Genomic DNA, 24,442 nt, shown 5'->3' on the forward strand with positions numbered 1-24,442 from the left:
ATCAGATATTAACTTCTTATTCTTAGCTTCTTAAGATCATTATTTTCTCAATAAATTGAAAGAATGTGATATAGTTGAGCTGAGTAGTTTCATCTATAACAAACCATCCTATTTTATAAACTCTTCAAATGTAAAAGTAAATCTCTGTCACGTAAATGTAGTGCAGTAAAAACTACAGTATTTGCCTCTGAACTGTGGTGGAGTTGAAGTATAAAGTAACATAAAATAAAAGTATTCAAGTAAAGTACCTCAAAACTGTACAATTTAGTCCACAAAGACCTTAGAGGTGACCACAGAAATGTTTTCTCTGTCAATATTATTTCATAAAACTGCCAAACAACCAACAAAAGGAAATGATGATAGACTTTAAAAAGCACTTGTGAATCTGCACAATCTGTTTGTCACCATCACCTCCATCTGTACAAAAAATGTTTGTCAGAATCAGTTGATATGGGTGGTTAATATTTGATGATGGTGAAGGCTTTGAAAGGCCTTATGAGTGCACATCTGGTGTGGAGCTGAACTATATTTGGCTGCTGAAACTGTCCCACAACCTTTAAGTTTTTCTCTAAGCTGACTTCACATTTTACTGATATTGGTTCCATATATTTGGAATTGTGAGGCTTGTTTTTCTTGAGAAGTTAAACATGAGGGAGTAAACAGTAATGGTAAACAGTAATGGGTGTAGTTTATTTTCAGCCCCCAGCTACGTGTTCATTTGGGTGTATATCACCGACAATAGATGACACTTACACAGAATTACAGGACTTCCATCGAAGATGCCGACAATGATCTGCACAGAAACAGGCCTCTTTGTATACTCAGTGAAAGTTCAGTGTTTGTCATTTTCTCAAGCTCCATGGAAGTCCCCAAACTCCCCTGCTGATGCACAGGTGCTAAGGTGAAAAACCAGGTTAAATTGTTCATCAGGTCACAATTTAAATTTGTCCAGTACTTTGGTTTAAGACCCACAGAGGCGCTGACATTACTGTTATATAATAGGAGGGGTTGGATTGTTGCCTCAGATCCCATTTGACTGGACAAATTTATGAGTTTCCTGCTAATGTTTTACAGGAAAAAGAGAAGAAAAGAGGGATTTTTTTTTTGTTGTTTTTTTTACAAATGTTTAAGCATATTTGACACTAAACAAGTAGAATAATTAGTTGAAAAATGTGTGTTGTTTTTTTTTATTTCACTGTGAATCTAATGATCTGCTGACATGTAGTCACTGAAATATCGGTTATATTACAGACTAAATGTCTAAAAAAAACTTTTACCTTTTGACCCAAGTTATCACTGTGTGGACCCCAAACATCTTTTGACTTGTCAAATATTGGATCTTTTTGAGAAAACAAAGTGCTGCATTCAATCAGAACGCCATCAAAACACAACTAATTACTCTTATGGATCCATTTTTAGATTAATAGCTATAGTTTAGTATAACTGCTCGTATCATAGATGGTTAGAACATTGTGTACTTGGCATTTACACTACATTATTTTAATTACTTGTAATAAAGGGAGGTTTAATACATTTACTGTATCATAAATCATTCTGCTCTCATGGCTATTGTAACGCCCACAGGATAAACTGCATACTGTACCTAAAGTGATTTAAATGTAAATGATTAACATTTACACTTGCTGACCCAAGGAATTTGATTTAATCAAGGTCAGGATTTGTCATTGCACGTGTACAACACCAGATGTGTTTTGAAAATTAGTGAACTATTAACTTCCTGTTTTCCTAAAAGAATTCTCTCTTTTTTTGTAAGAAGTCCATTTCTCAGAATATTATTAGAGGGAATAGAGAGCCAGAAATCCTTTGTCAGTTAAAAAAACAAAAAGCATGTGTACTACTAACAGCTGTGTGGAGTGAGAGTGTATTCATTTCCCAGATTCAGCTGTGTGGCCAGAGATCAAGCCTCAGTGGAACAGTTCACTCTTGGCAGGACATAAGATCATGGAGACCATATCCGACATCTGAAGTATTTTAAGAGCTGAACACTGAGACACAGTTTTAGAGAATTAATATTTGAAGTTGGCGCATAGCAAAAGCCTGAACCTGCCAGATGCTAAATGGTACAAGCATTATTTATAACAATCGTCTCTGATTATTTATGTTCTTTTTATTGTTGTAAAATGTTTTTGTGATACCCTCTTGGCCAGGTCTCTCTGGAACCTTGTCCCAGGCCAGTTCATTCCCAGCAAAGATGTAAATCTTTAAAAACAGGTCACAAATATGTTGTTTAACTTTAAAAAAAAAAAAAAAGGTTAAGTCATTTCTTAAAACACTGTGGTTTTTGGCAAATGTTACTCAAACAGGAAAGAGTTTTTTAAAAATAAGCTGTATCAGGTTTTGGATACACTCATTTGTTATTGTTTTTTTATGGGATTTTTTGACAATAAGAAAAATATAGTATTTTACCAGACTCATTCTTAAACATCCATTTGCTGAGATTCAGGGACAAACTAAAAAGCAGAGAATCCACTCAGATTTCATAAATACTGTCTTACATCTACTGTTCATTTAGTGGAGACCAGCTGAGCAACATTTGGCTTTACACTTCATTTCTCGTCTTCACAGAGCTTCCTATAGATCACTTTCACACTCTGTATATATCCCCAGCTGGTCTCAGACCTCAGTTACAGTTTGTTTCTCTTAAACTCTATATACTTACTCAGTTTTTCTTGCTTTTTTCCCAGTTGATTAAAAGACAAAAACATCTTTAAGCCTTTAACAGCTGGTGTACCTGCTCTGTAACAGTTGTGAACATTGGAGCTCAAACAATGAGTAGATTTCTGTCTATTCTCAAGGCTTTGGCGGTTTATCTTAATTTTGTTGTTCTGCATTATTGATGACTTTGTCATCTTAAAAACACATTTCGTGACAGTTCAGCAAAACTGACCCGCTGCCCTACATGATCTGCAAGATTTGTGACATGACTGAGGTGCAATGTCAAACATTAAACACCTTCAAGCGTTTTATCTCTGCATTAAATCCACCACCTTCACTGACTCTGTGTGAAAGGGGTCACAAACAAGGATTATAATGTTGTGTGGTTTGTGGTTGAAAGTGGAACGACAAGTGAAGCGTAGAGCAGTTTCCAGTCGTTCTGCAGAATTAGTAATCTTGCTTTGTGAGACAGCTGTGCGCCCTCAGAGGTGACGGCTTTAGATGAACTAAAAAATTGATCTGGAAAATATAGCGGCACAGGGACTGCAAAATAATTTGATTAAATTTTTTTTTCAGTGGAGCTGCACAGTGACAATCATTTAATGAAGCTTAGTAGAATACTGCTGTCTGAATTAATGACTAACTGTAATTATAATAATAAGATGTTGGAGTTTTGAATGTGTCTGATTTAACACAAAACACTGGAACAGTTATGCATGTGACTGCAAAAATAGTTTTAAACATATCAATATATTAATTTAAACTATGTCTTGAACCAGTCAAACATCTCAGAGATGTGATGCTGTAGTTGTAGCCAGAATCTGAAATCAAAAGAAACTTATTAAACCTTCATAGGCAGGCTATACATGTTTAACAAATGGATAAAAAACAGAATTTTGTTGTAAGCAGATTTATGGATTAGTGTTTAAAATGCTTTCTCCTTACAGCTACATGTTAAGTACTTGTCAATGAATATAACCTCTATGAAGATTTATGTAATTACAGCTGTGTTTAACTATCTTGTTTCATTATCTGTTTATACAGCAGCTTCCATTTGTAGGTGTCCACTCCAGGAGGAGTAATAGTTGTTACAACATGAGTGTGTTGTAAACCATTTATTAAATCTTTATACACTCCTAATAAATGCTAAAAAGATGAGTTAAAGTGTTAATATTATGTACTCAAAATTTGTCATGTCAGCTTTAGAGATTACTGGAAATTTTCCAGCAATTTCAATTAACAATAGGAAAAAAAAAAGGAGGCAGACAAGATTTCCTTTCCATTGTGTTCCTTTATTACCATATTTGTGGAGATAACTTAATCAGGAAGCAAAAAATATACCAGACAATAAAGTACTAAAAATCTGAGATAGAAATAACCCCCCCAACACAAACCACCCCTCCTCCCACACCCCTCGTCCCGCTGCCGTCCTCTGTGGGTTTATGTGGCGTATCGCTTTGTCCACTGTTTGGCTGTTCGGTCATGTTCCGCTCTGTTAGTCGTGTACTGGGTGGCGATGCTTCCCACCAGGGGATCAGCTGAACAGGGGGGGGGGGGGGGGGACAAACAAAAAAAGTTGGTTGCAAGTTAAGTTTTCCACACGTAGGAAAAAATAAAACGTTGAAGAACAAAGACCTTTAAGGGCTTTTAAATGTCTCTCAAATTCTGTAGAATCTGGTGTTCCTCACTGAAAATCTGCTTTATTTATTAACAATAATAATTATATATATATTTTTATTATCATTTTTAATATTTTAAAAATTCTGACAATATTTTAAGACATTTAAGCACAGATTCCACTACAGCAATTTACCCGTTTCAAAATCAGTCTTTAAAGAATTCCTTTTATGGACGGGGATTTTTTTTTGCCCCCACAATATAGACTGAAATATTTGTACATGAGCAGAATCACACAGTTCAATCCTAACACAATCTTTTATTAGAGCAAAACTTTCAGAACAAACAAAGTGTGTTAAGTGAGACATTGGGGGCACACAACTAACGCGCCTGTGGCTCCAAGTGGCTGGTAAAATGCAAAACTCCCTGGCGGTTTTCACTCTTACGAGCCCAGTACATTTATAAACTAGAATAGGATGCCCAGATGACGCTGGGTTTCCTGTCAAGGTGTCAGCACCCACAAAACTTACCAGCAATTACGAGGCATGAGGTTCAGGTTCCTGTTCTTTTGTAAAACACTGGAAATGCTATTTACGTGCCATTTAATGAGAAAGGTGATTCAAATCACATCTCTGGAACTGCACCTGAGCCTGAACACTTACATCCATTCAAACTTCTCCTATTACTCCCCTGCTACATATACGTAATATCTGAAAAGTAGTGCAGAAATAAGTGAGATTTGAAGAGAGCCAGAAAGAAAGACAGACACACACACACACAAAAAAAACAAACTGAGAAGCGTTTTAAACCGTGGTCACTGATATCTCCTGCGGCAAACGGGTTCTGTTTTCTGATAAATGAGTCAGTGCCACTTGTTGCTGTACACTGAGGGGCAACTTCGATATTACACCTCCAACAGTGGGAAAAACTCGACTGTCTAAACTCTAAACTTTGATGGAGCAGGTCCCCTGACACGCCAAGCCTTGGTGTCCTCGTCTTACCTGGGTTACAGTCTGTGAGCAGGGAGCAGATGGACAGCAGCACCTTGGAGATGGTGAGGGCGGGGCTCCAGTTGTCCTTCAGGATGTCCAGACAGATCACCCCCTGACTGTTGATGTTGCAGTGATAGATCCTCGTACGAAATGTGACCTGCAGTTAAAGTTACGCATTAAAGTTAAATATTGTTGCAGCACCGCTAAGTACCTGACATACGTTAGAGTAGGTGCATGTGGAAGTCCTACATATTCATTTTCACAACATCTATAAAAGACTGGTTTTAATATAAGCATATAATTCAAGTCAAAACATGGCTGTCACACATTTCAACAAAAGAAGAGTCATTAAAGGACAATAAATCGATTGTGTAAAATTAAGAGAATCACGCAGAAACACTGAACTTGGACCTACATTGTTAAACCTGCTGTCACTGATTTACTTCCATTTTCCTCTGTGGGAGACCAAAGCCCTCTGGTGGCTGAAAAGAGGAACTTCAAAATGCCGGGAAACCCCATCTTGAAAACACCACTTCTTTCAGGTGCTGTGATTTTGTGAAAAATATTACCGAGAACCAGCAGCTTTCTCTGTAAGTTATCAGTACACTGACCGGAAGTGAAAGTGCGTGACATATTTACAGTAAATGCACTGATTCAACACCGAAAACAAAATTATTTGGAACAAGTGAGCCACGCGAAACCTCCGCTGGAAGTTTGATATTTTTAAACTGTGCCAGTGCAGGTCTACATGAAGCATCAACAGGGCAGGTACTTTTAGAAAAGTGTGGGTATTTTTTTTTTTAAATCTCATCTTTCCTCCTCTAACTTCACGAGCCTCTTTCCTGTTTTCACTGCAAACAAACTTTCCATTCACACACAAGATCGTATTCTGTCAAAAACAATGTATTTGAGTAATGCTTAGTACCTACACACAGTTTCATATATCAGCTCTGTGAACTTTACTGAGTCAGGCCAGTCAGGTTGAATACTTCTCCACAATACAGTTAAATTTTCTTCTAAACAGTTACCTCTGGTGAAGCTATTTAAAGCTGCCCAGTGCAACTGTAAAGTGTTGGTTATTCAGGTCGTGTCTCACTTTGTCTGGTTGTTGATTCAGTGCAAAGTCAGGATACATCAGCTGGTATCTTTTTCAGAATTGCAGAATCCTGCCTCTTGGTATTATCAGCCACTGTGCAGCGTTTGACAAACACAGCACCCATGGAAGGCAAACTCAAAGACACGTACAACCAGTGCCAGTACCTTGGGGGGTTTGAAGGGGTAGTCAGGTGTGAAGGCGATGTCCAGGAAGAAGACGCCTCCCTCATACACGGAGCCCGGTGGTCCCAGGATGGTCGACCTCCACTCATAGATGTTGTCTCCTTTTGGGCCAGCACTGCCGACAGAAGACATTACCTTCACATGTAACACCCATACAGGAGTACTGTTAACAAATCCTCTTAAATCATCACTCTAAATTTAGTGCATTTCCAAGTTATTTTCCTTAAAACTACTATGGATTCACGTGCTGCTGTGCACCATGATTCAGAAGTCATATTTCAAAGGATCAGTGTGTATTGTTGTCTCTGTTAACTGTATTTACACGCTAGATCACACCGTCTCATCAATAATGCTGAGGGAGAAAAACAACACCAGGGGAAAAACAAACGCAAAGTAAATCTCACCTACAAACAGACAACATGCACACAGCAAACACAGAATAATTAATAAAGTCAGGGGAAAAGACAGAGTGGAACAAAAAAAGACAACCACAGTACATGATGTGCTGCTGTTCTTTCAAATAAACGCAAATGGAATACGTGGGCGTCACACCTTCTTTCGTCAGCAGTGGTTGAACTATAAATGCAACTTGAAGATGTGTTTGACATGTGTCGTTTAAGGGAAATTCCACCAAAATTAACTGTTTGTTGTGAAGGAGTAGATTCTGTATGAAGCACTTCCACAGAAAGGATCGATGGAAAAGCATCTGTAACAGCCACATTCCCTGTGCCTTTAATTCATCATTTCAATTTGGACATAAAGTGCATTAACACTAGTAAATTTCTGCAGAGTGACTTTGGCAGCCATAACAATTTCAGTATATTTATTTTCCCTTGAAATGTGGAGTGGTGAAAGTTCCTTTCCCCTTGTGGATCCTTCAGAAGATGCTTCACTTCAAAGCAAATCCCCAGTGATGCGTCTACGCGTCACGATGATCTGTAATCTGTATTGATTTCTCCTCAAAGCAGCCCAGACTTTATCCCTCTAACATGCAGAACATGTGGTCTTGAACCCCTTGGGGGGCCATGAGTACAAGACATAATAGTATTGATCCAAAACTCCTGGGGGCGGGGCGGGGCGGGGGCGGGGGCAGATGTTGTGCACTGCTGTGTGTTTTTGATCAACATTAACACGGATATTTGGCAGAGTTTCAGCACCAACGATGGCACGGAAAATCGATCCAGAGAGCGGGGTTTGGGCTGATTAACTGGGTGAAAACTTTCACTTTATTTGCATTTATGACAGGCCATTAAGGGGTAATGAAATCTGATACAGGATCAGCTAATTCTGGTGTCATGTGGGATTAATGTTGTTTGATGTACCTAAGCTACAGCTATGAAAGAAGCCTTTTCCATAAGTTGAAGCAGTGTGGTGCATAATCTCACCGCAGCTGGACAGACGTCATGTCTACACTATGACGTGTTTTCAAGATGGAGGCTAATTAAAATGCAAAAGCTCTCAGAGTTAGGAAGTCTTGTTATTTAACGAGATGGATTAATTTCATACAGAGCTGAGACGCTTAGTTGATTAATTATTTAGCTGATCAACAGAAAATTGGCCAGCAATTATTTAGTTTAATTACTTCAGGTTATTCTTTGAGGAAAAAAAATTGTCAAACATCCTCTGCTTTATTTCACTGTAAGCTGAATATCTTTGGGTTTTCTTAAATTAGAAAATAAATCAGCAGATGCATCAAAAATGAAAATTTGCAAAGTTGCAACCCTAATTTCTCCCAGTTTCTCATAAATCAGCCAATAAATAAACTGTAGATATTGTATGTGACAGATTTCACATCAATTTCTGTTCAGAAGGGAAATGCAGAATTCATGACTTCACCTCTATTAATACTACTAAAGATAAAGACATGCTGCCTTTACCTTCCCCTTTATGAATAAGTATTCATAAAGGGGAAGTGTAAGTGTATTTTCACATTCTGAATATTTAAATTATAATTATCTAATTATTACATTAGACACATTACAATATAATACACGTTACTCAATTAAACGTGGCTTTTAATCCATCATGTTCTGGGGCAGGTTGTATTTTCAGCTGTCATGCTTCATTGTTGTTATTAAGTGGTCCATTATGAATTTGCCTAAATGGCACAAGCCTGTTGGAAAAAAAACTTTCTGTTACAGTAACTTTCAGATGCAGTCGTCCATCTTTAATCCACAATTTAAACCATTAATTTAACCGAGAACATAATCAAGCTACAGTCATGATAGAGACACAAATCACCTTCTCTAGGTCGCTCAGTGCCTCATTGAAAATTCACTGGATTGAAAAATGAAATTTACTAAGCTTTTAACAGGTTTTACTGTCAGACATTTCACTGTTTCCGTTTCCTGCCTTATGCAAGAATAAAATCCTGTATTTAAAAAAAAACAAGAGTGCTGCAATTCTGCAATTCACCATTACTGAAGTGATACAATTAGTGAAAAACATTTCAAAACTTTTGTGCTATGTGGTAAACAACAGAAACATTTGTTCATGCCAGGTGCTTCCCTGCAGCAAACTAACAACTTGATTTTATAAACAGACCGACTTTTCAAATGAAGGCTGGTTGCCTGTGGGGCAGTAGGTAGAGAGAACAAAACAAAATTCAACTGCTTTTGTCTGGTGCTAGTTTCAGAATCAGCTTGAGAGGCTGTTGTGTTTATACACGAGAAAAGGTCTGAAGAAAAGTGGCAGCAGTAACAACAGAAATTCAAATTAGAAACAGCAAGTTTTTAGGCTGTGACTGAATAAACACTCCTTCTTTTTTCTTTCATTTAAGCAGCAAATATCCAGACAGTGCTCATTTTTGTGGCTCTTTGGCCTGAGGTTGCTTGTTTGATCTACTAAGCCATGATGGGAGAGACTCTCTCTTTTCTTTCCTCCTTTCTCAGGGAGGTCAGAGGTCAGCTCAGCTGCAGAACAGCAGCCTGGAGCAGCCAGGGCTTCAGTGATTTGCCTCAGGCCACTGCAGGAGGGAGGAGGCCTGCTGCAACGGGAGCTTGGGCCCAGACCATACAGTTTTAAGGATAGTCTTTCTAATCACACCACAACAGTGCAGCTGCAGAAGGATCAGTCATACTGAAGTCCTCATTCTAAATACATATGAGTTTAAGGCTGCAGCTATCACTTATTTTCATTATCACTTACTTTGCAGATTAGATTCCCAATTAAAGAAATAGCCTCTATCTTTCACGTCTGCTGCATGTTTTGCATGACAGTTTTCTTCATGGATTAAAAGGAAACAGGGTTCAACATAACCCATGGCCCCCTGGCCCCCTGGCCCGGGGCCAGTAAAAGTACATGCAGGGCATGTCGACTGGCCGGTCACTGGCCCGTCCGGGCCTGTCCGACCAATCGCTACACTGATTACAGTGATTGGCCAGTCACTGTCTGTCTGTACGACGTATGCATGCAGGAAAATCGAAAGTGACTCGGAAAAATGTCAGCGAGAGAGTCCTCACAGTACATCTCCGATGTGGCGTGTCGAAGGTGGGAATTCTATTATACTGTTTGTGTACACACACACACACAGATAGACAGACACACACACACCTTTTTTGTTCTCACTATTCTGTATTAAATGTGACTGACCTGCTTGGCCAGTAAGAAACTTGAAAATGTTATGTTGGACCCTGGGAAATAATGCAGTATTGATCCACTCACCAACAAATGAATACAAGTGATGCACAGTCTGATGTACTGGATAAGTATCCAGCTTGATACTGAACCTAACTAAAGAGATCTGGCATCAGTTGTGGATCCACATCTACTTCCTTTTTTTGGCACGAGCCAAACTATTTTAGTGAACAAATATCTCCACACACAGTTGACAAATAATGTGTAGATACAAGTACTTCTACATACTACTACATCTGAGTTTTTATGTATTACAACAAGTATCAGGAGAAGAACAGTGGGGTCACTGCATTCGTAATGAGTACACCACTGGACAGAAAACTCACCTGCAGTTTGGCGGAGGGTCCAGTGTAATGTCAGCCAGCTCTTTCTGAATCCTGCACATAAAAAGGAATCACAATCAGTCTCAGGAGAACCGCACCGTTCCCCTCGGGAAACACATGAGTATCACAAATCACAAGATATCCTTCACACGCAAGACAAGGAAAATAATGAAACTGACACAAATTCTATTTTGTCACGTATAATCCATCTCTGATCTTTAGTGCATTATTATGAAATATGATGTGCAATTTGTATTACTCATGCAGTCAGTCTGCGAGTACTGTATTTTCTGCCATTGTGTAAACAGAGGACAATGATTGTGAAAGTAAGTTATAATAAGACCAAGTGTGAGAGAAAAGTTCTGCTTATTTTCCAGAAGAGAAAAAGGGAAGCTTTGTGTCGCTTACTATAAACACAGAATATCTTGTAACTGTGTACATTACGGTTCGTTGAAGCTGCTGTCCAAGAAGAAGTCTGCATGTGTTCCTCATCTGTACTCAAATTTTTTCCTATTTGAATTCTGAACAATGACACAAGGAGGAAGTACTGGAAAAACAGCTGTAATATTTCAGTGCAGTGTCACATTTGCCAACTTCTGTCTATTTCTCTATCCAAGAAATCAACAAAATGCAACCACAGTTGTTCGTATTATTATTAAAACCAGTATTTTCTCATGCGACTTTCTTTCCAATGGAAGTCTCAAGAGAAACAATACCAGAAAGAAATGAGATTAGAGCAAAATGTTAGGAGAAAAAAAAATGGATTGACTGAGGGTGATTTCCTGAGCTACATCAGAACACAAAAACTGATTAATCACGATACACTCGGGGATTTTATTTTTACCTTTTGGCGCTGGTGGAAAGCAGCTTGGAGGTCTTGCTCATGCTGGCTTTGCTCTCCCGTTTCTTCTTGCAAGGCGTGTCCCTCTGTCTGGTTTGGCTGGAGGAAGGTGGCGATGAGGAAGAGCTGGTGCTGGCACGCGAATCCTCATCCGACATACCGGTTTGGATTGAAGAAGAGCCGGAACCTGAGGCATAAATTAACACAACAGAGTAAGTTATCTATGTAGCATCACAGCTGCACAAGATGAAGCACTTTAAGAATGACTGCTCATTTGCCCTCAAAGTGGTCACAAAAGCTGATTTGTTTTATAACAGATAAGCAACTTTTACTATCTATGAACAACATAGTTTTCATGTTTTTATTAGCAACTGCTGGTTTTCTGGCACAGCATCTCGAAGAGCTGTATGCACAACTTTAGGCACCGCTGGGCAAATTACATATTTTATTGATTTTTGAAGTGAAGAGAAGTAAATACAACCCCTGCAGGCTACAGACATTAAAATGAGCCTTTCTTCAAATGTTAATACACTGTTAATTTTTATTTCTTGAACCCCCTCCCCCCGCCGGCAGATACTGCAGCTTGCAAACAATTTTTGTTTGTCTCAACACACATTTTAAAATGTCACTACAGCAGATCTCACAGCACAGTTTCGGCCATTAGCCCGTACTTTGGTTAATTTTTATCAATGTAGTGATCAGATATAGTGACGGCTTGGTTCTCCTGTTCCCTTCTTCTCTCAGTACCTCCCTCTATATAATTACACAAAAACTAGTTCTGCAATGCATAACGGAAAAGTCAACTGCCAATGATTATGGTCATTAACTGCACTCACGAGTGAGTATCAGGCTTCAGATAGAGACGTGAGCCAGCCCTGCAGCCATAGACCCGATGTTGTGCCAAAGGGTGATCATTCACCAGGAACTGACTGCGGTCCACAGGAGCAAGCTCAGCCTGTTAAAGGTGCACGTTCATAAACGCCTACAGCTGCTTTAACCGAAATCAAACCATCATTAAGTCACACTGACACTTAGACAAAGCCAAGCTGGTGAAAGAGCCACGGTCACACGTGGCTCATGGACCCAGTGGACACATGAACACTGCCCAGAATCAAGCAGCAGCGAAGGGCGTATGTAGAATGGATATTCAGGGTTTAGTCTGATTGCACACTGAACTTCTCAGGATAGAAAAAGGAACACAAAGAGCTCCACTGAAATTAAGGAGCAGAGTCACTTGTGCTAATTAATGATGACTGAACACAAACAGACAAGTGTTTATGTCTTCAGTTGTCCAAAGACGATGTGATCGCCACGGACTCAGGTCTACTTCAAGCACAGCATGTTTTAGATCTACCCACAGATTTTCAACGATGCTCCAGAGCTTCATGGTGGAGTTTTATGTTTGGCTTGGATCACTGTTCTGTAGAAGCCAGCCTCTCTTTGGGTTCAGTTTGTTGACTGTCTCCTTGACGGCGTCCTGAATTTACTGATATTTGCCCAAACATTTGCAAATATCCCAATTACTGGTGAATATTTTTTCTATTATTAAGTTCATGAAATAAAAAGTTACCAGTGCTTTGTTATTTGAAGAAAGGCTCATTTTTAATGTCTGTTTGCTGCAAGGGTGCCATTTCAGTTTCCCCAATAAAAGGTATTCAAGGTATTTAAAAGTAAATAATTTTGTTTATACAGCTCTTAAATATTTGTTTCTGCCTGCCACAGGCAGAAACTTTACATACAGAATGTTTTTGTATGCAAAAAGGAAGGAAGCAGAATAAATTCTGTGTGGTATTTAAAAAGTTTAAGTCTAATTTGACTTGGTGTAGAAACCCTGACAGTGTACTTCTTTGTACAGGTATTTAAAATCATCTTGTGACAACAGGCTCAGAAACCTGCTTCTTTACCTTACGCGTTTAAGTATATGAAGGCTAAGTTATTATCATGTGCCGGTGTTATTTACAGTCACTGCTTGTATATTACCTGGTAAATTACACTCATCTGTTCAGCTGTGCGTGTGTGGGAGGTGGTGGGTGCTAACAAAGCTGTTTTAACGTTAGCTAACGTTTCCGTGACGGTGAACGAACTGCCGTTAGCCGACGAGCTAGCTAAGTGCACAGTTACCCATTTCACAACTCAAGCTGACACTGCCACACTGTCATTAAATGCCAAGACATTTACATTGTTACTTAGGTTGTTATGGCGGTGACACCTAAATACACAAAGCTAGCCTGTTACCCGCTGCCCCCCCAAACTCCAACACTCAGGCCCAGCGACTCACGGATGGGACTACTTCTTGGAGCAGTGTGTTTGTGTGTGTGTGTGTTGGGGGGGGGGGAACCTGCTTGCTAAGCATCCTTTTCAAGTGAGTCGTCAGCCGGGTGAAACCGTAATCAAAATCTATCGATTATCGCAGCTATTGCCCGCAACGCCGCGGCTGTGTGAGTTAAAAACCGAGCGCACGAAAGATGTGTTTCACGGACAAATGCGACAAAGAGACGTTAAACGCGTCAGACAGTAGCCAGGAACAGCTCCGTTCCATCACATAGCCGGAGCCCGTTTTCCGTGCGACCAACTAACCAACACCGTCTTGTTTGTTTTTCTCGTCTTTTCAGCGCGTGTGTAGCGACGAACCCACCGTCGACCTCACCTGAAAACACGCACAGGCAGGTCACCGACTCGTGTGCGTTGACTACACGGTGAAATATCGGCTCGAAACGGTCTATTTTGCTCGCTAATAAAACTTACCCCGTCTATTGTGTCTGGACCTCCACCACAGTCTCGGCTGGCTGATGCCTGTCGCCCTCTGCGGAACGGAAGTAGCCTACCGCGGTTGCAGTGGGCTGAACAGCACCGGTCCTACTCTGGAAAGATCACAGCCTTACAACGTGTTGGTTTTATACGCATGAAATAGCCTAAATACCTGTATTTTAACAGGCATAACATTACCTTAACATTAACACTGCCAGCACATGTGGCTGCAACAGGAGGTCAGACTTGTGAACTTTGACTTAAGGCGACATTTATTTTATGTAATCTAAGCACAATAAAATTATAAATTACAACCAAAAAGTATATGGCTAGATTTTAAGTGAGGATCACCAGCCTTTCTTTCAATCACTCCACTTGATTAATTAATATTTAAATTTGAGGTTTGGACTTTTGATGACATTTCTCACTATTTTCTGATTTCTGAAACCAAGCCATAAATGGACAGATCAAGAAAACACTCACGGAGGACATGTTACTGCCTTGATTTCTTTTACTTTTAATACTTTACGTTCATTTTTGGGATACAAAATCTGATACTTTTACATGTCATGCAGCATTTTTACAGTTTGGCCTCAGTTCTTCCAGCACTGAAGAAAAGTGTGATGTGATGTTTACTATATTCAGGACAGTTACTTTAATGCAGCTTCAGCTATGACTAGGTTGCTGCATCAGTGGTCACAGAAACTGAAAAAAAAACAAAACACTTTTACTGACCACATGTCTAAGAATTACTCATAAAATAACTAATAAGGTGTTAACTCACATGCCAAAAACTGCCTCCCTGGACTGTGTCTAATAAAAATTACTAATAAATTACACAGTATGAGATTTGTAAGGCGGAAACAAAGCCTTGCAGCAGTTAAATGAGACGTGCGGCACATTTTGTACCGTTACCTCCTGGTGGGTGCATGAGTTGGAAAGGTTAACACGGTAATCTTGTAAGATTGTTGTGTCAGTATTATGGCAGTAGCATGGGCTCATCTTAACTCCCTTTCTAAAATCTTGGTTTATTCATTTCCAATTAACTTTCTATAAATCTAAAGAAAGAAGAAACCTTTTCACACTTCGGCTGCCTGTTTCAACACCTCACTGAAGCTGTGTGATGCTTACACTGAGTGACACATTCAAACCCACAAGGCGGCGATTCACAATGGCATTAAATCACTAGATCTATATCATAGCATTATCTCGCACAAAGGCCACACACCTTAAGGAGTCATAACAGAACAGCTTGATATAGTTTTAAGATCCAGCAGAGGCTAATTCATTTAGACAAACTGTATTACTGCAATACATCAACCTAATCCTTCCATCTAATCTTTGCCAAATATATATCCAGTGTTGTTTTTTTCAGGACCCATCATTGTAGGTGTGGAGACTCTAGCCAGTTTGGAAAGCATCCTCCAATTCTAGAGTAGCTTTTTGTAATAGTAGTTACACCAGAATCATAAAAAAGCTGCTTTTGTTCAGTTGAAAATGGCTTAAAAGCTCTTGTTGTGTGACTAATGTATAATATGCTAAAACATGTTGTGTTCAGTGAAATCAGTACGAGTAAGTCCTGTTATAAAAGGCTTTTTAAAAATACTTTTTCATTTGGTCCATGTGTTGTGAATACTTATCATATATTATTCTACTAAAAATCACCTATTCCCTTATAAACCTGGTTTTCATTCAGCACACATTATATTTTCTCTTGTGAAGTTCTGAATATGTTTTATTCAACAAGCAGAGAGAGAGAAAAATAAAACTAAATGTTCCACAGCACTGACTTTGAAAAAATTCACACAATCCTTTACAAAAGTAAACTACTTTAAACTATGAGCACATACATGCAGAGTATATACCTGATATAGCTATATGCGTATACTTGTAGTGCAGCCTTTATCTTGTAACTTATGGAGGGATTTTGTCTCCTGTCTTTGTGTGTTTATATATGATGTTGCTTCTTAATAAATTTTTAACGAGAATAAGAGTCTACAGCCTGAATATCTGTACTAAGATTTGTGCCAAAGCATCCGGTTGATGCTGAGATACTTCACCACATAAGTGAAAGAGGATCAGCAAAGTCAGCGGGATCAATTGTCTGGGAGCCATGAATGTTTGTATAAAATTTCATGGCAATCCATTTCATCGTTGAGATTTTTTTTTTGTCTGAAAGTGGCGGACCAACGTCCAACACCTACAAACTAACGCTGTGAACGTGGCTAAATTAAAGAATTACCTATTTAAATGTACTCAGACAGAAAGCTGTTTAATTACAGCAATAAGCGTTCTTCAGTTTGTTAATTCTTACTTCCTAATCTTGATCTTGTAAAAATTCCTCTTAACTTTCAGAAGACATCTCCGATCTGGATCATTGACAAAACACAATCACCTCATCCTTGGCCCAGAGGTTTATCTGTCCATGAAATTTTATGGAGATCCATTCATGAGTTTCTTAGATATCGCCCCGACTGACAGAAAACATCCTTGATGCAGGTAATAAAGCTACAAGATAGTGTAACGCAGCAGCCATAACGTGCCAAACCCAAGTGAATGGGATACAGCGTCTGATAAGAAGCATATTTGAGATGATTTTTCAGATTGTAAAGTTTTATAATCGTGTGTATGAGAGACATAAAAGCAGTCGTGAGGTGAGGCTTGAACTGAGAGAATGGAAGATCACCGAAAAGGTGTAAATATTTGAGGATGCAGCCAAACACAGATCCCAGGCAGAGCCGAGCGATTTCTCACAAGCCAACCACAGTGTGTTTTATTGGGTGCTTCAGTAATACAAGTGCACAACAAACCACTCTGCAATTGCAGAGGTGGCGGGTAGCCAGTAAATATACAAGTCCTGCCTCTTTCACAGGCAGACCTATACTTTTGTGGTCTGCCTCAAAAGCCTTTGAAAAAATACATACAGTACAAACAAAATCAGAGGAAGTTAAAAAGCATGAAGGATCCATTGACGCAAACCTTCCTGTTCCATGCAGATAACATTGATGACAAATACAAAACAAAAAACAAAACAAAACAAACAAGGAAACCAAAGTAACAGCATATATTCTGCATGTTTGTTCCAGGTGCCACTAAGAAAATGAGAATACATACTGTAGAGCTGGAGGACAATGCGTATGATAATTATAATATTCTGTGTTTTTTCTCCAATACAATACTTCCAACATTCAGATATTGGAAAATAAAAATCCCAATCTACTCTTTGTATAAAAAAGAAGCTTTCAAGTCAACAAGGAACAGAGGACATTTTTTTGTTGATGTTTTTGCTATTTTTTTTTCTCTCTTTTTTTTTTTTTAATTTTTACATTTTACACAGAAAAGGTAGATAAAATGTTGAGGGGGAGGAGGAAGAGGAGGAGGGTGATAGGAGGGCAGGTATACCTTTGCACTTAGTGAGTGTGCTTTGACAGACTAAGGGTGAGAGAGAGGTAGAGAGAGGTACAGTGAAGGGTGAGGGAGGGGGTGGGGTTCGTGGCAGGGAGTCTATGTGGCGTATCGCTTCGTCCATTGTTTGGCTATTCTGTCATGCTCTGTTCTGTTGGTCAGGTACTGTGTGGCGATGCTTCCCACCAGAGGGTCGGCTGAAAGGTACAAAGAGAGAGAGAGAGAGAGAGAGAGAGAGAGAGAGGGACAATGTGTAAGAATCTTTAAGCATAATTAAAAACCTCAACATTTTTATCCTCTCTGGCCTGGATTATGTTCAACGGAGGACGTGTCATATCACAAAAAAGATCCAAGGAACAATGCTGGCAAAATGATTAGATTTGTATACATAACCAAACACTTTCTTTTTTTTGGCATTTATCAGGTATAAAATATGTTAGACCGTTGTTTATTTAAACATACCCCTGAATAATGAACTGTATGGGTATTTCTTTCAGATGAAGGCTTCCCTCCCTGAGTTCAGCTGGGACTGACCGTGTTACTGCCTGGTGTGAATGCTCCTGAGTGGCTGTCTGGTTGGCAGGCTTTCAGAATGGGTGTTGTGATTACACAGAGATGCCATTTACACCTGTCATTAACATGCGACCTGTGCATGGATATTCTATCTGGATAAGGAAAACAAACGTTAATGCAGGTGTCAGTGAACACACGGTGACTGGAATGCAATCGGATCAGTCAGACCACATTCTGGAGGTGGCCGCTGTGATCTGGTCTGATATGATCTGAGCTGTACGGCCACATTCTTAAGGCCGTGGCACATTACACTCAGTGTACCCTCACTCTGCACTGACCTGATGTTTCTGATGTGGGAAATAAATTAATATTGATCAGAGGAATCACAGAGTGAAGTTACAGTTTGTTGACTGCTGCTGACTGCAGATGTACCACATGTAATTTTAAATCCAAACAGCGCAGCAGTGTTTCTATTGGCCAAACACACATGTGCCCGGTCAAAGTTGAACAGAGGTGAACTCTGACCTGTGAGTCAGCTGGAGCGAGCTGGACGTCGCACCAAAACAGGAAATGCACGCCAGAATTTGTCCGTCACTTAGGCTTCAGCAGAAGTGAACGGGAGACTGAGCAAATAAATGTGATGTGACTGAGGCTTTCAGAATAAAATACCCAGGTCTGATCACAGTGAGGGTTTAAACTCTCAGTAAATAGCTCAGTATTTGGACACATTTCAGGTTTGTGTATTTCCTTTTACTGTTTTATTTTGACAATTTCTTAAATCTCACAGTTATCACCCACAGAATTATCATCTGCAAATTCAAGCATTTTATAATGTTTATAATTTTATAATTTTTATAAGTATGAACATTACACCAGAATTAAAACTGAGATGGGATTTCTTACATTTTCCAGCCACACTAACCATTTCATTTCACATCATTAAGCCATTGATCAGAGTCGCTCTGGCTGATCGACCGTGTGTTTCAGGCTTTAAAGAGTTTTGCCTGGGGGACAGATGTAGCTTTCATTTTATTATGATGGCCCTCAGTAGACTCAGCTTTATCAGTGACCAGTTTATCATATGAGAAGCAGAGAAATCCCCTCAGGAGCATCAAAGACACTTTGGTGATTGAGGGAGAGGAGCTGAAGAAATGTGGAAAACAACATTAAAACCGGTTCCCTGTTTTAACGCTGTTTAAAGTTGCTACGAGTAAGACAACAAAAACAATTTTACATCTTTAAAAGGTGGACCACTGACCCAACAATGCCTCGGCCACGTCTTGAGTTTTCCTGCTTTTTACAGTGGTGTTCTAGCCTGCGCTCGTTCTCCTCCACTATTCACACTGGTGCTTTAAAGGGAGCGAGGAGCGGTGCACGACAATTTAGTTCTCAAGCCAAGAAAGCAAATGACAAATCGGTATTGTTATTTCCATCTTACATGATAAAATTAGTTTTTAATTCAAAATTCATTGCGGGTCACTCGCTCTTCTCTGCTGTGAAATTGTGGTTTTATTATTTATAACTTCAAGCCACCGACTGTGCCAAAGATCTGTCAGCGTTAGACGGCCTTGGGAAAACAGTGAGAGTCTGGATTGGTCATGGCTTACTTAATACATTGTTAATAGTCTGGAAACCAAATTTCTGACTGCGTGTCAACTTCTCAACAAAAAAAAATAAACGTTACATTCAAAGCAGAGAAAGAAAAGGCAATTTGATGTGTAACACAGAACTACTGCTCTCACTCACTTCGTGGTCACTCCTGCACCTTTACACACAAGTCTCATCATAAATACCAACAGAGAAACATCAAATCTTACCTGGGTTACAGTCTGTGAGCAGGGAGCAGATGGACAGCAGCACCTTGGAGATGGTGAGGGCGGGGCTCCAGTTGTCCTTCAGGATGTCCAGACAGATCACCCCCTGACTGTTGATGTTGCAGTGATAGATCCTCGTACGAAATGTGACCTGCAGACACACAAACAATGCAGTTTAGGAACAGACGTAAAAATGCTCTTACTTTGTAATTTCTGTGACACTGGCGGTGTGAATAACGGTAATTTTCTGGATTAATCAGTGTTTTGTTTATGAAATAGTGGAAAATATTCTTCAAAATATCTCGAATCAAAAGATAACATATAGATTTATGTATACATGTTATATGTACACATAAATGTATAACAACATGTTATATGTAAAGCCCAATAAATGCTTTAAAATAACCAAAACCATAACAACAACAACCAAACCAATACTAATATAAAAGAATTTGTCCATTTCAAGAGCCCTTCTCTTGTACCTATTAAGTTAAAGAAATATTTTTAAAATCTCAGGTAAGACTTAGATGAGAACATCCAGCACCTCTAATTAATCGAGCTTCACCTCCTGTAAAACCATAACACGTCTTTTTTTTTTTTACACTTCCAGTTTTTATTCTAAGCTAACAGAGCTGTCTTCTGGCTCCAGCTTAATATTTAATGGACAAACATAAGAGTTGTATTTCTCTTCTCATTTAACTTTGAGTGAGCGAGGGGATACACGTTTTCTCAGAGTGCTGAACTTTTCCTTTTGCTGGTAAAATTTAGTGCATAGACCAAACCTCTGTCATCAAACGCAGCACTAACTTTGATGTCACAGTTCACTCAAAATAACCACAAAATTGTTGGAGTCAAAAGTTCAAACTATTTGATCTGTGGTTAGTTTGACCCTGCAGCTCAGGGATTTTTAAGTCAAGAATGTGGCCTGTGATTTTGTCTCTGACCGGCTTTAAAGGAACCATATCTGCTTTACTGGCCGTCAGTAAGACACCAGCTTTACAGATAATGTGACTGTGCACTTTGAGGAAGTGAAAACACGGTTTCACTCGAATTCAGTGACACAATGCATTACATCGTATGACACTGCACAGGGTGTGGTCATGGAATTATCACAAAACACACAGGGTGAAATGATGGAGTTTAATCTTCAGCTGCTGCTAAATGCAAAAATCCTTCACTCCGACCTGTTTGTCTCCGATCATCCTGGTGACTCTCTGTGTTGAAACTAGGGCTGGAACAATTAGTTGATTAATCAATCGGCAACAACAAAACGACTGAATAATCTTTTAATTTTTTTAAATTTCTTATGCAAAGATGTTGAATTTATACTTAAACTAGCTCCTCAAATATGTGGATCTGGGGCTTTTCTTTGTCACCTATGACAGTAAACTTAACGTGTGGACTTTTTCACTATTTAATCCCAAATTATAAACAAAACCATGAATCAAAAAATAATCAGCAGCATCTATAATAAAAATACTCATTAGCTGCAGTCCTAGTTGATTTCAAAATGTATTTCAACAGCAGAAATATCTTCCTGTTCTGGCTAACTCTGACAAATTACACCAATCCAAAGGTACAAGATATAATCAGTGGATAAACAATATAAACATGATTAGAAATTATTGTATTTAGAGCTGAAACAATTAGTCAGTCAACTGATTTGTCAAGTAGTAGAAAATTCATCTACAACAAATTCGATAAACGATTAATTTTCATACTTGTTTTTCTTATTTAAACGGAAATAATAACATTTAGACGTTAACAGAAGTTTTCCACCAGGGTCCCATAACGACAGGAAATGACATTTAAAGTTCAGTAAGTCATCTGCTCTCAATGTTTCCGTCAGGGCTGCAACTAATCATTATTTTCCACCATTGTTCAATTTTTCCTGAAATAACAGGCGAATTGTTTGGTCAATGAAATGGATCCCATGAAGACTGAAATGGCATTAATGCAAAATAAAAAAAGACTTAAACAATTAACTGTTAATCAAAATGGTTGTTGATTAATTTCAGATCAGCTCTGATTTATACGGTGACTATGGAGCTCTTGCTGGATTAATGACAGAGGTTCACTGAGAGGAAGGTGTGTTTTAAAGTAGTGGACTTTTGGCTTCAGCTGGTATTCTAACAAAATACCTTTTCCACTTTGCAGGTAAATACCACCGTTTTAACCATAATGGCTCCACATTTGTCCAGTAACATGATCTTTTGAAAGCGGAGGTACTTTTTTGGCCATTTGCCGGTGGTCTTTTTCAGAACAACTTACAATAAACAGACTGATGAAAAGGCTTTCATTGATTCCACAACTGCCAACACTTTAAGCACCGGGTAGTAATGAGTTCAATGGTCAGAAGCAGCGCTTTATGGATTTATTCCAATGCTCCTGTTAGATTTATATGACCACAGAATAAAAAATCTGCGGAGAAAAGAAAGACCAGAGAAGACAGATACGAATGATCTGTTAAAACCTCAGATAAGAGCATGTTAGCAGCAGCTGAGATAAAAAAAAAAAAAAACGTGGACAGGATGAATTGTGACTCGGGGATGACTCCAGGAGATGAGTTTTAAGCCCTTAAAGAGAGACAATTTTCTGTACAGTCTGTCAGGCTGAGAAACTTGTTATAACAGGGAGTAATAATCGGTGAGACATGGAGGACAGTTAAAGGCTGCTGTGGGCCTTTCACCTCCCGTTTCTCCTTTATTCACATTAACACTGATGTATCAGTACAATGGGCCTGCTTGATTGCTCCACTGAGGGACACCTAACACTATTTGTTACAGGAGCCACAAATATACGTCCGAAGGTCGGTATTTTATTGCAGTCAGCGAGTTTTATATTCTGGGTTTTTGATGGATTTAAAACACAAACCCACTCCATCTACTCAAAGAGTAAAACCTCTTATGGTGCTTCACTGAATCAGACTAACCAACAGAGGGCAGCATGATGTGAGACCAAAGCCCCACATCACTTTGAGTATTGGACTCCAGCACCCAAGTGTAAATTAATTCCTCTGCTCGTCACAGTAAAACTGCCCCGTCTAACCGCACAGCCTCAAAGGACGACCTGCGACCTGTGTGCCCTCTAATGTTACCTGGATTTTGAGCTCTCCTAAAATACTCTCAAGAAGCAATCAGCTACCACTGGGCTGTTTATGGCATCCAGCTCGGCTTGGATTTGAGCTTGACATCAGTTCCTGACACTTGACACCTCCGTTCGCAGGGCTGCTCCAATCACCAACATCTGGCCTTCTTGACCCTGACCCTCAAGAGGAAACTTCTAATGAGCCTTGGCCTACCCCCCCCCAAAAAAAAAAAAAATCACACAGGGGCAGGACGTTATAAATAACCAGCCCCTTTGCCCCCCACCACCCTCTGCAGACACGGTGCTCCTCTGCTGGTCGTCGTTCAGAAACACATCCACCTGGCGAACCTGTCAGGCCGAGTGAGAGGGCTTTTGTTTCTCTTTTTTAGAGATTTTAAAAAGCGAGTCGGGTTCTGGATCCAAAATTCCCCAAGCCTGAGGTCTGAGTGCATTCAGCAACTGAGCTTCACTGGAGCGTTTCTATAGCGAGGGAGTGTATGGCAGCTACAGGCCGAAGAGTCTGGTGTGTGTGTGTGTGTGCGCGCAGGGGGAGGGCGGGGGTGTTGGCTGCAGATCACAGTGTGTCGGAGGGGTAGGAGGTATTGAAGGGGGGCGGAAACACTCAAGCCCCTCTGGCTACAGAAAGCTGGGCCGGAGCCTGTGGATTTGTTTGAGTCTGCTGTCAAACACAGAGCTGGTGGTTACACAGCACAAAGAACGAGAAAGAAGGAGAGAAGAGGGCGAGCGAGGATGGGGAGGGGTGTGCATAACAGAGAGAGAGAGAGAGAGAGGGAGAGGAGAGAAAATGAAGGCCAAGTGAAAGGGTAATCGGGTGCACCGCAAACTAAAGGGAGATTGGCCCTGACAGTCTGCGTGTTCAATAATGACATCCACTCAACATCACTAAAGTACTCCGCAGACAACACAGCACATAAAACACAAAAAGGAGTCCTTCACTGAGCAGTGAACAAGTCAGGATTCGGCACGGCCCAGATTTAAAGCTCAGCTCACAACAGTTCTTCGTAGAACAAAAGCGCAGAAATGTGCGAAACCAAGCCGTAAAGCAGCTGTGTCAAAAAAAAAAGCTGCTGCGCTGCCTCTGAACAGCTGCGACACCGGTGTGATGTGAAGTGCTCTGCTTACTACCACAACGTCCTTCGCCTGATTCTTCATTTTTATCACATCACACATCCACGTGTAGGAGAGTCGCTCTGACTCTTGTCCATCCGTTGACTCATTTGCTTTACCTGCTTGACCTGCACAGTTGGGAGGTTTCCAACCCCTGGGCCACAGACCAGCACTGGGCCACTGAACACTCTGAACACATCACAGGCAACTTTTGTGGTAATTACCTTGAACTTGGCACAACCTGCCCACAGTGAATTTTTCACCCCTCCAACAACTTTGTACTGATTTTAAAATAAAGTCTGTGCTTTTTTAATTTTAGAAAGTAACCACAATAAAACATGGAATTAATGAAAACGTTTTTTTGTGGCTTGTGTGCTCTTTTCC

The 24,442-nt window shown here is 39.8% G+C and overlaps 2 protein-coding genes across 3 annotated transcripts in view; both read right to left on the reverse strand.

Annotated features, from left to right (window-relative positions):
- Nucleotides 1-3,947: 3,947 nt before the first annotated feature.
- LOC121185530 (ubiquitin-conjugating enzyme E2 E1-like) lies at nucleotides 3,948-14,241 on the reverse strand. The gene is made up of 6 exons (XM_041043746.1): nucleotides 14,109-14,241; nucleotides 11,367-11,550; nucleotides 10,526-10,576; nucleotides 6,546-6,678; nucleotides 5,295-5,442; nucleotides 3,948-4,214 (listed from the first exon to the last, which is right to left on the reverse strand). The coding sequence occupies exons 2-6, from the start codon at nucleotides 11,519-11,521 to the stop codon at nucleotides 4,117-4,119; spliced, it is 585 nt and encodes a 194-aa protein (XP_040899680.1). The 5' UTR covers nucleotides 11,522-11,550; nucleotides 14,109-14,241; the 3' UTR covers nucleotides 3,948-4,116.
- LOC121185529 (ubiquitin-conjugating enzyme E2 E2) overlaps nucleotides 4,408-24,442 on the reverse strand; it is a 37,841-nt gene continuing 17,806 nt past the window's right edge. The window contains exons 5-6 of one of the 2 annotated variants that reach the window (XM_041043743.1): nucleotides 19,847-19,994; nucleotides 4,408-5,294 (exon numbers count right to left, since the gene is read on the reverse strand). In XM_041043743.1, the coding sequence (XP_040899677.1) occupies nucleotides 4,987-5,294; nucleotides 19,847-19,994 (456 nt within the window). In that variant the 3' untranslated portion in view covers nucleotides 4,408-4,986. Of the gene's footprint in view, nucleotides 5,295-17,401; nucleotides 17,714-19,846; nucleotides 19,995-24,442 lie in introns of those variants that run through there. The other variant, XM_041043744.1, reaches the window with a different exon arrangement.

The sequence above is a fragment of the Toxotes jaculatrix genome, chromosome 8, assembly GCF_017976425.1.
Source record: "Toxotes jaculatrix isolate fToxJac2 chromosome 8, fToxJac2.pri, whole genome shotgun sequence".
NCBI lineage: Eukaryota > Metazoa > Chordata > Actinopteri > Toxotidae > Toxotes > Toxotes jaculatrix.

What these genes read in the sequence shown, in the direction of transcription:
- LOC121185530 (XM_041043746.1), bottom strand. Translation starts at nt 11,521, where the DNA reads ATGTCGGATGAGGATTCGCGTGCCAGCACCAGCTCTTCCTCATCGCCA. An exon ending in CTTTCCACCAGCGCCAAAAG is followed by an intron (nt 10,577 to 11,366) that starts GTAAAAATAAAA and finishes TTTTATGTGCAG; the next exon opens with GATTCAGAAAGAGCTGGCTG. An exon ending in GCTCACAGACTGTAACCCAG is followed by an intron (nt 4,215 to 5,294) that starts GTAAGACGAGGA and finishes CCCCCTGTTCAG; the next exon opens with CTGATCCCCTGGTGGGAAGC.